The sequence below is a fragment of the Callorhinus ursinus genome, unplaced genomic scaffold, assembly GCF_003265705.2.
Source record: "Callorhinus ursinus isolate GAN/ISIS: 27379988/994484 unplaced genomic scaffold, GSC_fseal_2.0 scaffold44, whole genome shotgun sequence".
NCBI classification, from domain to species: domain Eukaryota; kingdom Metazoa; phylum Chordata; class Mammalia; order Carnivora; family Otariidae; genus Callorhinus; species Callorhinus ursinus.
This window is the reverse complement of record NW_027397106.1, coordinates 275597-290726: the sequence shown is the minus strand read 5'-3', so window position 1 is coordinate 290726 and position 15130 is coordinate 275597. Positions and strand designations below refer to the sequence as shown.

Here is a 15130-nt window from a genome sequence, read left to right as displayed (position 1 = left end):
TGCTGATATTAGAGTAGTTGCCAAAGAGCCCACATGTTAAAAATAACTTTAATATATATGCAAACACTAATTTCTGACTCTTTCCATGAAAAATTACATCTGCCTTGACCACATATCTCATAAAAAAAATTTATTTGAAGGTGCAATTTATAGCTTCCAGTTTAAACCCATTTTACATTCCTTAATTCCTGGAAGTTAGTTTAGAATTTATTTATATTTATTATTCCTTCAGTGGAAATAGTGATCTTATATTCCTCACCATCTTTAATAAACATAACTTAGAATAAATGTGAAAAAATAAAAGCTGTTTTTCTGAAACTGTTTCCTTTATGTATACACAAACTTGAACTACAGTTTCTCTTACTTCTAGTACAAACATGTAAAATGATATTTTACCCAATTTCCTGAAAGTTAAAATATATTTTTTTCTTTTAAAATAAGTTTGAATGACAAGATACAATTAAACAATTTCTCTTGAGATGCTGCAAAAATTTTATGGGGAAGTTCAAAGAAGATATTTCCATTAGTCAATCAGACAAACATGTTACAATCTTTACTTCCCTCAATTGATATACTATTATTATTTGCAATCCCTTCAAGCTTTTATATACATATATTATGTATATATTTATACACATATATTATATAAAAAAACCTTTATATATAACCATTATATAATGTATATATTCTTTATATATATTGCATATATATATGAAACACCTCAGGGCTATTGTTTGATTGGTTAGACTGAGTAGTTGTTTTGAACTACATTAGAAACTATGTAGCTTATAATGCACTATTTTCACCTAGCCCCTTTAACAAGAGCAGCCACAAAACAGAATAAGGAATTAATTTCAACATTAATGCTCCTAAGACTTGGTATCATTTAAATATCAAAATCACATCACAAACAACCTGTAATAACAATTAAGTATACACAGCATCTGAGGAATGGCTATCAAAAACATCCTCATTCAAGTTTTCTCAAAGACATCTATTATGTTCAGTCATCTTAAAAGAGTTTTTCTCCTGTCCCCCACCACAAGTTAGTGATAACACTAGAAGACAGTTATAGGGAGGAATTCCATGACTGTAATGACTAAAGTTGGTAAATATGAAAGAAGAGAGGGAAATTATGAGAATAATGAGTCTGTAATTTACCTAAAATGAAAAACGGACTGCCTTCAAAAATATGAAATTCTCATTTGATGAAACTAGTCAAGTATAGCCTAACTGGTTATTGATTTAGGAAGTAACAACACACTATGTTAACCGGTGGTCAAAAATAAGATATTTTATACCTTCTGATTGAGGCTAATCCCAGACACTAAGTAATTAAGCTATAATTTACATGTTTCTTTTAGATTTCCCAGAATCTTCTATCACTTAGAGATGGGGGATTTCTTATTCTAAGTAAGAGATATAGTGTTCTAAAGCTTTAAAAATTTTGAAGATTTTGGGGCACCTGGGTGGCACAGTCAAGTTAAGCGTAGGACTCTTGGTTTTAGCTCGGGTCATGATCTCAGGGTCATTATCTCAGGGTCCTGAGACTGGGCCCTGTATCGGGCTTGTGCTCAGCAGGAGTCTGCTTAAGACTCTCTCTACGGAGGAGGAGCAAGATGGTGGAGGAGTAAGAGACCTAAATTTCGTCTGGTCCCAGGAATTCAGCTGGATAGGGATCAAACCATTCTGAACACCTATGAACTCAACAGGAGATCGAAGAAAAGAATAGCAGCAACTCTCTGAACAGAAAAGCTACCTTTCTGGAAGGTAGGACATGTGGAGAAGTGAATCCGAGGTGATATTCGGGAAGATAGATGGTGGGGGAGGGGGCCTCTGTCAGCTGCTACTGGCAAGTGATAGAGCAGCAGAGCACAAAATCAGAAATTTTAGAAGTCGGCTCTGCTGAGGGACGTCGCTCCAGTGGCTCAGCGGGGGTGGAACCCTCAAGGGGACAGTATGGTCGCAGGACCCTCAGGGTCACAGAAAGACCAGGGGGCCTGAGTGCAGCAGAGCTCCCAGGTATCGGAGCGGGGAAGCTGGCTGCAGAGATGGAGCCAAGAGTGGGCTTTTAGCTCAGGGTTTCCATAAACTGTGATCTGTGGCACAGTCGGGCCACTGCTCAACCAGGAGGGACCCAACAAGCGGCAGATCCAGGGAGACTCCCCTTCCTCCCCTGGGAGGAGCAGTGCAGGAGCACACCACAGGGATCTGCTGGGTTTGGAGACTCCACACAAGGTCACGTGCCAGAGATAGAAATGCTTGGTCACAAGCTGGGTGAGCACGGAGTGCGGCCAGAGACTGGGGAGACGGGAGTGATTGACTGCTTTTCTCTGGGGACACACTGAGGAGTGGGACCCCAAGTTCTTGGCTCCTCTGGGGTGGATATTGGGAGGCTGCCATTTTCACTCTCTTCCTCCAAAGCTGTACTGAAAGCTTGCAGGGAACAAAAGCTCCCAAGAGCAAACCTGAGTAGATTACTTAGCCCAGACCTGGAAAGGGCGGGGCAATTCCACCTCTGGCAAAGACATTTGAGGCCACGGCAACAGGCCCCTCCCCTGGAAGACCAGCAAAAACAGTCAGCCAAGGCCAAGTTTACCAATGAGAACGGCAGAACGCCAATGCTAGTGGAATACAGCACATAGAATTCATGGCTTTTTCCCCATGATTCTTTAGTCTTTTGAAGTTAATTTTTTAAATTTTCTTTTTTTTCTTTTTCTTTTTTTTTAATTTTTCTTGTTCCCTTTTTCAACCAACATCTTATCAATCCTTTTTTAAAAAATCTTTTTTATTTTTCATTTTTAGAGTCATATTTTATCCCTTCATAGTAGTTAACCATATTTTGATATATGTATATAAGTTGTTCTCTCTTTAAAATTTTGGGATACAGTTTCTTCTAACAACCAAAATATACCCTAAATCTCTAGTGTATGACTTTGTTCTAGTCTCCTGCCTGATCACATTCTCTCCCTATTTTTTTTTAAATCTTTTCTTTTTTCATCCAACTTCTTATCTATCAATTCCTTTAATAAAATCTTTTATAATTTTCATCTTTACAATCATGCTCCATCCCTTCATTGTAATTACCCTTATTTTTGTACATATATAAGCTTTTCTTTCTTTAAAATTATGGGAAGCACTTTCTTCTAACACCCAAAATATGCCCGAAATCCAGTGTGTGGCACTGATCTATGCACCAGCCTGATCCTTTTGATCATATCCTTCTTTTTTTATCTTTTTTTTTCTTTCCCTTTCTTTTCCCCTGGTTTCAGGTCTCTTCTGATTTGTTTAGTGCATATTTTTCTGGGGATGATGTTACCCTGTTAGCATTTTTTCTCTCATTCATCTATTCGCATCTGGACAAAATGACAAGATGGAAAAAATCACCTCAAAAAAGAGAACAAGAGGCAGTACCGAATGCCAGGGACTTAATCAATACAGACATTAGTAAGATGTTGGAACTAGAGTTCAAAATGACGATTTTAAAGACACTAGCTGGGCTTGAAAAAAGCATGGAGAAATAAAAGAACTAAAATCTAACCAAGTCAAAATCAAAAAGGCTATTAATGAGGTACGATACAAAATGGAGGCACTCACTGCTAGGATAAATGAGATAGAAGAGAGAATTAGTGATATAGAAGATCAAATGATGGAAAATAAAGAAGCTGAGAAAAAGAGAGATAAACAACTATTGGATCACAAGGGCAGAATTCCAGAGATAAGTAATACCATAAGACAGAACAATATTAGAATAATTGGGATCCCAGAAGAAGAAGAAAAGGAGAGAGGGGCAGAAGGTATATTGGAGCAAAATATAGCAGAGAACTTCCCTAATTTGGGGAAGGAAACAGGCATCAAAATCCAAGAGGCACAGAGAACCCCCCTCAAAATCAATAAAAATAGGCCAACACCCCAACATCTAGTAGTAAAACTTATGAGTCTCAGAGACAAAAAGAAAAACCTGAAAACAGCTTGGGAGAAGAGATCTGTAACCTACAATGGTAGAAACATTAGATTGGCAACAGACCTATCCACAGAGACCCGGCAGGCCAGAAAGGACTGGCATGATCTATTTAGAGCACTAAATGAGAAAAATATGCAGCCAAGAATACTATATCCAGCTAGGCTGTCATTGAAAATAGAAGGAAAGATCAAAATCTTCCAGAACAAACAAAAACTAGAGAAATTTGCAAGCACGAAACCGGCCTTACAAGAAATATTGAAAGGGGTCCTCTGAGCAAAGAGAGAACCTAAAAGAACAGAGACCAGAAAGTAACAGAGAAATTTACAGTAACAGTCACCTTATAGGCAATCCAATGGCACTAAATTCATATCTTTCAGTAGTTACCCTGAATGTAAATGGGCTCAATGCCCCAATCAAAGACAAAGGTTATCAGATTGGATACAAAAACAAGACCCATCAATATGCTGTCTGCAAGAGACTCATTTTAGACCCAAAGACCCCCCCCAGATTGAAAGTGAGGGGGTGGAAAACCATTTACCATGCTAATGGACACCAAAAGAAAGCTGGGGTGGCAATCTTTATATCAGACAAATGAGATTTTAAAACAAAGACTGTAATAAGAGATGAGGAAGGACATTATATCCTACTTAAAGGGTCTATCCAACAAGAAGATCTAACAATTGTAAATATCTATGCCGCTAACATGGGAGCAGCCAGTTATATAAGCCAATCAATAACAAAAGCAAAGAAACACATTGACAACAATACAATAATAGTAGGGGACTTTAACACTACCCTCACTGAAATGGACAGATCATCTAAGGAAAAGATCAACAAGGAAATAAAGACTTTATATGACACACTGGACCAAATGGACTTCACAGATATATTCAGAACATTCCATCCCAAAGCAACAGAATACACATTCTCCTCTATAGCCCATGGAACATTCTCCAGAATAGATCACATCCCAGGTCACAAATCAGGTCTTACCCGGTACCAAAAGATTGGGATCATTCCCTGCATCTTTTCAGACCACAATGCTTTGAAACTAGAACTCAATCACAAGAGGAAAGTTGGAAAGAACTCAAATAAATGGAGGCTAAAGAGCATCCTACTAAAGAATGAATGGGTCAACCAGGAAGTTAAAGAAGAATTAAAAAAATTCATGGAAGCCAATGAAAATGAAAACACGACTGTTCCAAATCTTTGGGATGCAGCAAAGGCAGTCCTAAGAGGAAAGTATATAGCAACACAAGCCTTTCTCAAGAAACAAGAAAGGTCTCAAATATACAACCTAACCCTACACCGAAAGGAGCTGGAGAAAAAACAGCAAATAAAGCCTAAACCCATCAGGAGAAGAGAAATAATAAAGATCACAGCAGAAATAAATGAAATAGAAACCAAATGGCCAACAGACACATGAAAATGTGCTCAACATCACTCAGCGTCAGGAAAATCGAAATCAAAACCTCAATGAGATACCACCTTGCACCAGTCAGAATGGCTAAAATTAACAAGTCGGGAAATGACAGATGTTGGGAGGGATGTGGAGAAAGGGTAACCTTCCTACACTGCTGGTGGGAATGCAAGCTGGTGCAGCCACTCTGGAAAACAGTATGGAGGTACCTCAAAAAGTTGAAAATTGAGCTACCATACAACACAGCAATTGCACTACTGGGTATTTACCCCAAAGATACAAATGCAGGGATCTGAAGGGGTACGTGCACCCCGATCTTTATAGCAGCAATGTCCACAATAGCCAAACTATGGAAAGAGCCCAGGTGTCCATTGACAGATGAATGGATAAAGAATATGTGGTATATATATATATATATATATATACGTGTGTGTGTGTGTGTGTGTGTGTGTGTGTGTGTGTGCGTGCAATGGAATATTATGCAGCCATCAAAAGGAAGGAGATCTTGCCATTTGCAACGAAGTGGATGGAACTGGAGGGTATTATGCTGAGCAAAATAAGTCAATCAGAGAAAGACATGTATCATATAATCTCACTGATATGAGGAAATCTTAATCTCAGGAAACAAACTGGGGGTTGCTGGAGTGGTGGGTGTGGGAGGGAGATGTTTAACTACTGAACCACCCAGGAACCCTAAAGTGAATAAGTCTATGTACATTTTATTTTATTACTTTATTGATCAGCAAATTAATTATAAGGAGATTACCAATTACACTAATAAGGTGTTCATTGTTGTTGGTAAATTCTTCTACTTGGGAAATAATCTGAAGATAGATGATTCTAGTCATTCTGATCCACTTAAGCCAGAATACGACACACATACTATGTGTAACTAACTTTCATGTAATGATATAAAACATTTATAATAGAATTCTCAAGTCTTTAGGGACACAGCTATGAAATGGTTGTAACTTTTTCCAATCACTGTTTAACCTTGTGCTTTTTATTTCCCCTTTTGTATTCCTGAACTATCTCTGTCAGTTTCTATAACTTTCAGATATCTTTTAGTTATTAACGTTTAGTTAATTGGAATTCTAAATCTTTCATCTCCTTTAATTCAAAACCCAGCCAATGCCTAATAGTTTATAAACCCAGGTGACAAGTCAGGGATGAGAGAGAGGAAAAGGGCAAATGTCTTCACTGGATGAGGCCCAGGCAGTGACAGGATGTAGTTAACAATGTAGTTCTGTTGCTGATATATACAAGGCAATTATTTTTCCATTTTTTAGTTCTTCATTGATTTCTTCCATCAGAGTTTTGTACTTTTCCTCACATAGATCTTACTCATATTTTGTTAGATTGGTAGCTATGCTGTTTGGTTTCCTGTCAAACTCTGCCTTTAAAGATTCCTACGTGAACCTCCAAATTACACTATTAATTGGACGAGAAATGGTTCTCACCTTTATGTTCACACAATCCCCCAAACTCCAGCAGATAAGAACAAAACCTATCTTCAACATTTTGTCATTTGAGGCTTCACTCAGCTGCACAGGTGCCACCTCTCAGCAAGCATCCAAATGAAAAACTATGGTCCAGTTTCACCTTTTAAGAGGTACACTGTTTCCTACAAATGATTCTCTCTGAGGCACCCTAAATATAATTTGGTGTACTTGCAACTCCTCGCTTCCCATGTAGTGTGAGAAGTAGAAGAAAAATCTCACGAACGTGACAGTTTTACAAGTGCATCAGTTCCAATTGCCTCATATTCTCCTCTGCCTTCCTTCTATATAAGGAGGTGGCTGCGGTGAGTTTCTACCTTTTTAATAAAACCAATTATTATTGGCTCATTTATAGTCTTCTTTAGGATTTAAAGTTCCTCTTGCCTTCAGCTTTGTCCTCGTCTGAAATTGCTAAACAAATGGAAAAAACTCCACTCCATGTCAATCACACATTTAAAACAATAGGTTCCAGGGAATATAATATGAACTTTATTACATGATTTTAAGTATGCTTTAATATCTTAAAAACATAGGATAATAATTATAATATCAGGTTTTATCATTTTGGAGATCTGTGAAGGTACTGGCTAAAGATTTTTGGTACTTAAAATCGGTTTTGGTGGGGCACCTGGTGGCTTAGTCAGTTAAGTGTCTGCCTTTGGCTCAGGTCATAATCCCGAGGTCCTGTGTTTGAGCCCTACATAGGGCTCCCCGCTCAGTGGGGAGTCTGCTTCTCCCTCTTCCTCTACCCCTCCCCCTGCTCGTGTTCTCTCTGTCTTTCTATTTCTCTCTCAAATAACTAAATAAAATCTTTAAAAAAAATCCGTTTTGGCTGTGGAAGTGACATCAAGTTGTCTTAACATGGGGGAGCTAAGAGCTGGGTCAGTCTCAGAGAAGTAGGCAAGTACTGGAAAACATCAAACTCGTGTCCATAACTTTTTCTCACTTAAATTCAGGATCTACACACATCCTTTTACTTCCATTCATTTTACAATAGGGTAATTTGTGAGGTTGCTCTTTGAAGCATCTCCTCATTTTTCTAAACCAACAGTCAGTATTGATTTATCTTTTGTAGTATGTGTGGAAAATATTCCATAAACTTTCGACTAGGGGATAAACTGCTTTGAGTTCAAGAAATAAAATGCTACACAAGTTTGGTAAAGAGATTTCTTTCATCTTTTTTCCTGAAAAGTCAGTGTCATTCTGAAATTCCGGGGAACTGGAGGTTGAGAAACATTACTTCCTGTGCAAACATGGATGGATTTCTTAATAGTTTGGGAATAGATAGCAACAGTAAAGCCTCTCTAAGGGGTTTTGCATGGCAGTGAGGATTTGAAAATGAGAGCAAAACAATATAAGAGATCAGACACCCTGTGGTGACTGGCAGCTGTTGGACTGGTGTTGGGGGTGGGGAGTGCATATGTGAGGTATATGTTATGTGTCTTAGACACAACTAAGAGAAAGCTTTGAAGGGGGCGAGGCTCTGCTACTGAGTGCCTGTAGAGCCTTCAGTCATTCTCCTCTTCTGAACTTTCTCTCACCTGTGGTTACCACAGTATCCCATGTACAACCACAAACACTTCTCAACAGGAGAGAACACATGTTCATGTTGTTCAGACACAGGAGATAAATATATTTGTTCAGCTTCTACTTGCAGTGATGTTTAGTTTCTGAGTTGAAAATATCCAGTTGAATCCTTTCCAGTTGTAATTCTGTTGATAAACATCCAGGTTCTGATCATCATTATTCTAAAACTTCGGACCTGGGTGATAATTTGATTACGATGATAAACCTGAGCAAAACAATCTATTGTGTATCCAATACAAAGGAAGACAGGAAAATGGCGGTGGGGGGAAGATAACCACAATTTAAAAATAAGTAGAAAACAACTTACCTAACAGTGTCATATTTTTATCATCATCTCAGCAAATACACAGACACACACATGCATGCACATTATATAATCCTTTTCCCAAAAGAGTGACTGTAAGGTAACTGAGAGGACCAGTGACTCATGATATGGGTATCAGTTTCATTACATCCTGCAGTGTGAAGTGAATTCTTGGTTATCAAATTTAGCTGCTTCACTTTCTGTCCCCTTGAAGTATTTTGTTCTTGGCCTTTCTTAAACATCAATGATAAGAATATTGGAGAATTACTATTAGAGAACAGTATGATTAAATAATCAAAATAACTATTAAGACATGAAAACATCATTTCTCAGTACATGAAAGCTGAAATGTATGTATTTATGTCCATAGGACTTAACTTACTTCACAATGCTATTTTAATTAATTGATTTACTTGAGTATGAGAAGTCAGGGCAAGTGGAACACTAAACTGTGCCTGGAAGTAGACTCACAAATACAATAAAATCTTTTGCAGAAGAATCAATTTCTGGGTGCAAAAGAATGTCTCAAAACAATTTGCAATACCGTGACTTTTATAAAAGCTTATCAATTATTATTAAAGTTAATAGCAACTATTATTGCATGGCCACTCAGTGTCAGGACATGAGCTAGGTGATTTTTAATAACATTTTACTCACTTAATCACCACAAACCATAAATGCTACCAAAAAGAAAATAATTTGTTCTTCTGTTATTGCATTATGATAAACATATTAAAAGGTGTAGTGTATTTGAACAGAATTCCATAGACAAAAATCTCAGTCTCATTTATGTTTATTACAAAGGGGATGTTTTGCTTTGGAAGATACATGAAGGAGTTCCTCAAGTCCCTCTAGTCCATGAGCCTGCATATCCAAAACAACAGTAGTGGTAGGATACAAAAGGGGCCTGAAATTATTGTTCAGCCCACTAAAAAGATGGATTTTCTTCTTATTTTTAAGATAATTAGGATATTTAAACCTAAATGCAAAAGAAGGGGTGTCACCAAAGATACAAATGTAGGGATCCAAAGGGGTATGTACACCCCAGTGTTTATAGCAGCAATGTCCACAATAGCCAAACTGTGGAAAGAGCCAAGATGTCCATCGACAGATGAATGGATAAAGAAGATGTGGTATATATACACAATGGAATATTATGCAGCCATCAAAAGGAATGAGATCTTGCCATTTGCAATAATGTAGATGGAACTGGAGGGTGTTATGCTGAGTGAAATAAGTCAACCAGAGTAAGACATGTATCATATGACCTCACTGATATGAGGAATTCTTAATCTCAGGAAACAAACTGAGGGTTGCTGGAGGGGTGGGGGGTGGGATGGATGGGGTGGCTGGGTGATAGACATTGGGGAGGGTATGTGCTATGGTGAGCGCTGTGAATTGTGCAAGACTGTTGAATCACAGATCTGTACCTCTGAAACAAATAATGCAATATATGTTAAGAAAAAAAAAAGAAGAAGATAGCAGGAGGGGAAGAATGAAGGGGAGTATGTCAGAGGGGGAGACGAACCATGAGAGACGATGGACTCTGAAAAACAAACTGAGGGTTCTAGAGGGAAGGAAAAAAAAAAAATGGGTTAGCCTGGTGATGGGTATTAAAGAGGGCACGTTCTGCGTGGAGCACTGGGTGTTATGCACAAACAATGAATCATGGAACACTACATTAAAAACTAATGATGTAATGTATGGTGATTAACATAACAATAAAAAAATTTTAAAGAAGAAGGGGTGTCACATTACCCTGTATAAAATATTATAAAATACTTATAATGGCGGATGCTCTGATGGGCAAATACTTAAATCATAGCTTATTGTATGTTTTGTTTTTCACTCATGGCACTAAATTGATACAAACAGAAAAAGAAATAGTAAAAGTGACTAATTATATTCAGTCTAAGTAATGGATCATGGGAAATTTTTGTTGGATAATTTTGGAAAATAGTCACACTTAAACACAACTATGTAAGTATGTTCTCGGGACGTGTATCTATAGTCTTCCATCTGCTGATTAATTTAAAATGTTAAATTTATATTTGTGAAGGCTATTCTGAAGAAGAGACCAATTTTAGAGTTCTAAAAAAACTAAATCAATGGTTGAAGTGAACATTAACCTATGTTAAGAAGGGATTGATGTGACAAGATTTATATTTTTCTCTTGTCTGTGAGATATATGGCTCTAGTACTGGTCTTTGAGAAGCTACCATTCTCCAAACAGAGTCTGAAAATCAAAGAAAAACAATTATTGAAATATAAATTCTTATTTTATATTCATACCAGTTCATACATATATTTTACTTCCTTTAACTATCACAAGTATCTCAAATACTTCTGTAGAATAAACTTGTAACTTTCACTGACAGTGTCACCTCTTACATCCCTTCAACTTTAGCATTTTAAGATCCAATGCCAGATGCATTCCAGATGCCACAAATCTATATCACTGTTTCTCAGGGCATTTTCAGAAGTCTGCTACAGTTAAGAGTGAAGTAATAGTGTCCGAATGATCACTCCTTAGGATCAACCCTCAATCAATGATTTATGAGAATAAGTGTATATGTATATAAACCTACGTAGCAATACATTTTAGGATTGTGTTTTACATTATTTTCCCCATAAGAATAAATTTTAGTGGCCTTTTATGGTGCCTGACATATTAACAGACAATTTTAGTGGCTTTCTTCCCTTGCCTGTGTCATTTTCCCACTTCTGAGTCCCTTCCAAATAAATTACTTGCACTGGTATTAAGATTTGACTCTGGGGTAACAATGCTAAGATAAAAATCAAAAGTTAACCCTAATTTCTACAAAATACCACTGACCATTTAAAATTTTTGGTCACCTCACTTCTCCAAAGTTGCCATAAGAAACCAGTATTTGTTTAAAAGTTATTTAGTTTAATCTCTTATGGAAGTCTTGTTCTTCATTATTTGGGGATCAAAAATATAATAGCTAATTACCTCGAATAAATGGGCAGTCTTTAAAGGAAATTCTATTCAAACCCATACATTTAAGCAAGGTTTACAATGGGAGTAACAACAGTGAATGTCACATATGGAGAAATTTCTCTAAAACTTCATTCATATGAAAAAACCAAACACTAAGTGAATAAGAGCAAAGGAAGAATCTAGTTTTGGATAAAGAATCAGGATCCCACCAGATTTACAAGTTAGACACTTTAAACACTTAGGTAGCTTAAATACTTAGAGTTGTGTTATAGTGTATATCACTCACCAGTATTCACTAACAGTTGATTATTTAAGATGCATGATTATTAAGTTTAGAGAGCTAAGTAATTAAGGAAGCATATGCCACTTAAGAATTTAAATTCTAATAGCATGTATTTGACACCAAAAGTGTACTGATTACTTCTTATTCATGTTTAACTTTTTCCCACAAGAATATTTCATGTTCCTCAGTAAAATGATGTAAGGGATATGAACCTTAATCTTAGTACCAATGAAGAAGGAAAAAATGAATAGTGTCCAGGACACAAGAAATGCTTGGTAATTTATTGATTAAATGAAATATAAATAATTTAAAGATCCTACAGCATAGATGTCTTTTGCTTAAAGGCTTTGAAAAATGTACAATATCGGGGTGCCTGGGTGGCTCAGTCGTTAAGCATCTGCCTTCAGCTTGGGTCATGATCCCAGGGTCCTGGGATCGAACCCCGCGTCAGGCTCCCTGCTCAGTGGGGAGGCCTGCTTCTCCCTCTCACACCCCCCCTGCTTGTCTTCCCTCTCTTGCTGTGTCTCTCTGTCAAATAAATAAATAAAATCTTTAAAAAAGAGAAAAGAAAGAGAAAAATGTACAATATTTGCAAGTGTTTCCCAACTGGATGCAATAAATACTTTAAGGACAATGTATATTGGTAGAAGGATCATAAAACGTCAGGTAACTTTTCTATTTAAATAGTGTAAGTTTCATCCACTATGGCCGGTTTAGGCCATTTGTCTAAGAGGATTCCTCTGTGTTACCCTTTGAAAGGCTTCCTTTACTTCCTTGTTCCGCAAGGTATAGATAATAGGATTCAGAGCAGGTGTGACCACTGTGTACATGAATGCAGTTGCTTTGTCTGTTTCTGGAGCGTGTGCAGTCTTTGGTTGAAGATAAGTGAACAAGGCAGCGCCATAGAACAGAGAAACAACCAGGATATGAGATGAACAAGTGGAGAAAGCTTTGCGTCTGTCAGTTGCTGGAGGGATTCTCACGATGGTTACAAGAATTCGCAGGTAAGGGGCACAGGAGGAGCAAACAGGGAGTCATAATGAAGAGCTCAGAGATAGCGAACATCACAGTCTCAATGTGGGAGGTATCAACACAAGCCAGTTTCACTACAGGCATGATGTCACCAAAAAAGTGATGAATCTTTCCTGTTCCCCAGAAGGGCAGACTGAAGAGGCAGGTGATCTGGGTTGACTCCACCACCACCCCAGTTGTCCAAGATGCTGCCGCCAATTTCAAACACACGCAAGGGCCCATCAGGAGAGTATAATGCAGTGGGTAACAAATAGCTACAAAGCGGTCATAAGCCATGGCTGCTAGCAGGCCGCATTCTGTCAGTCCCAAGATGGCGAATATGTATATCTGAGCTGCACAGCGACCCACACTTACAGTCTTGGTCTCCACCAGCAGGTGAACTAACATCTGAGGCACCATGCTGGTAATGTAGCACATCTCCAGAAAAGAGAGGCTAACCAGGGAGAAATACATGGGAGTGTGCAGGGAAGGGGTGACCCAGATCAGGGAGATGATGATGAGGTTTCCTCCCATAGTAAACAAGTAGATGCCTAAGAACACAACAAAGAGCACAGGCTCTAATTCTGCTAGAGAGGAAAAAGCCAGAAATGTGAATGTGGTATAGACAGACTGACTTCCACTCATTGTTGGCTTAGAGCCAGACATCTGTGGAGACAACAGAGAGGACAGATAATACTGAAGGAATCCAGTCACCTAGCACGGCTGTCTATCAAACCTCAGCGAAGGAGCTTTCCTAGGATCTGTGGTCTTACATGAGAATCTAGTCATTTGGGTTCCTTTTGTTAAATCTTTCTAAATAAATGCCCAGTTAAAATGGATGCAGTATTTCTTCCTGACTTTGAGTTCTAGATCTTATGGTATATTCACAGAAATTTAAAGAAAACAAAGGCTTTAAGTTACAGAATCTTTTTTGTTTTGTTTTGTTTATATCTTACTGATATTCTAATCTTATACACGGGGTTTTAGGTAAGTATTATAAGAAGGTATTCTAATTGTAAATAAGTTACATAAAACTGAAGTGCAATAGGGGGCGGAGCAAGATGGTGGAGGAGTAGGAGACCTGGATTTCATCTGGTCTCAGGAATTCAGCTGAATAGGGATCAAACCATTCTGAACACCTACGAACTCAACAGGAGATCAAAGAAGAGAGTAGCAACAACTCTCTGAACAGAGAAGCGACCACTTACTGGAAGGTAGGACGTGCGGAGAAGTGAATCCGAGGCGAGATTTGGGAGGATAGATGGCGGGGGTGGGGGGGCCTCCGTTGGCCGCTTCTGGCAAGTGATAGAGCCGCGGAGCACAAAATCGGAACTTTTAGAAGTCGGCTCTGCTGAGGGAGTCGCTCCAGTGGCTAAGTGGGGGTGGAATCCTCGCGGGACAGTGTGGTCTCAGGACCCTCGGGGTCACAGAAAGACCGGGGGTGCCTGAGTGCAGCAGAGCTCCAGGGTATCAGAGAGGGGAAGCTGGCTGCAGAGACAGAGCCAAGGCGCGGGCTCTCAGCTCGGGGTTGCCATAAACTGTGATCGGCGGCCCAGTCGGGCCACTGCTCCTCCAGCAGGGACCCAACAAACGGCAGATCTGGCGAGACTCCCATTCCTCCCCCGGCAGGAGTGGCACGGGAGCGTATTGCAGGGATCTGCTGGGTTTGGAGACCCCACACAGGGTCGGGAGCCAGAGATAGAATCGCTCAGTCACAGGCCGGGTGAGCACGGAGTGCGGCCGGAGACCGGGGAGACGGGAGTGACTGACTGCTTTTCTCTGGGGGCGCACTGAGGAGTGGGGCCCCTAGTTCTTGGCTCCTCCGGGGCGGAGATTGGGAGGCCACCTTTTCACTCTGGTCCTCCAAAGCTGTACCAAGAGCTTGCAGGGAACAAAAGCTCCCAAGAGCAAACCCGAGCAGATTGCTTAGCCCGGACTCACAAGGGCGGGGCAATTCCGCCTCCGGCAAAGACATTTGGGAACCACGGCAACAGGCCCCTCCCCCAGAAGATCAGCACGAACAGCCAGCAAGCCAAAACCAAGTTTACCGATCAAGGAGAACAGGAGAACTCCAGCGCTAGGGGAATACAGCACATAGAA

At 39.2% G+C, this 15130-nt stretch overlaps 1 protein-coding gene across 1 annotated transcript; it reads right to left on the bottom strand.

Annotated features, from left to right (window-relative positions):
- Window positions 1–12732: 12732 nt before the first annotated feature.
- LOC112832586 (olfactory receptor 10C1-like) lies at window positions 12733–13675 on the bottom strand. Its single transcript, XM_073881861.1, is given in 2 exon segments — window positions 12733–13029; window positions 13031–13675. Coding segments are annotated over 2 exon segments (942 nt in total).
- Between the last annotated feature and the right edge of the window lie 1455 nt (window positions 13676–15130).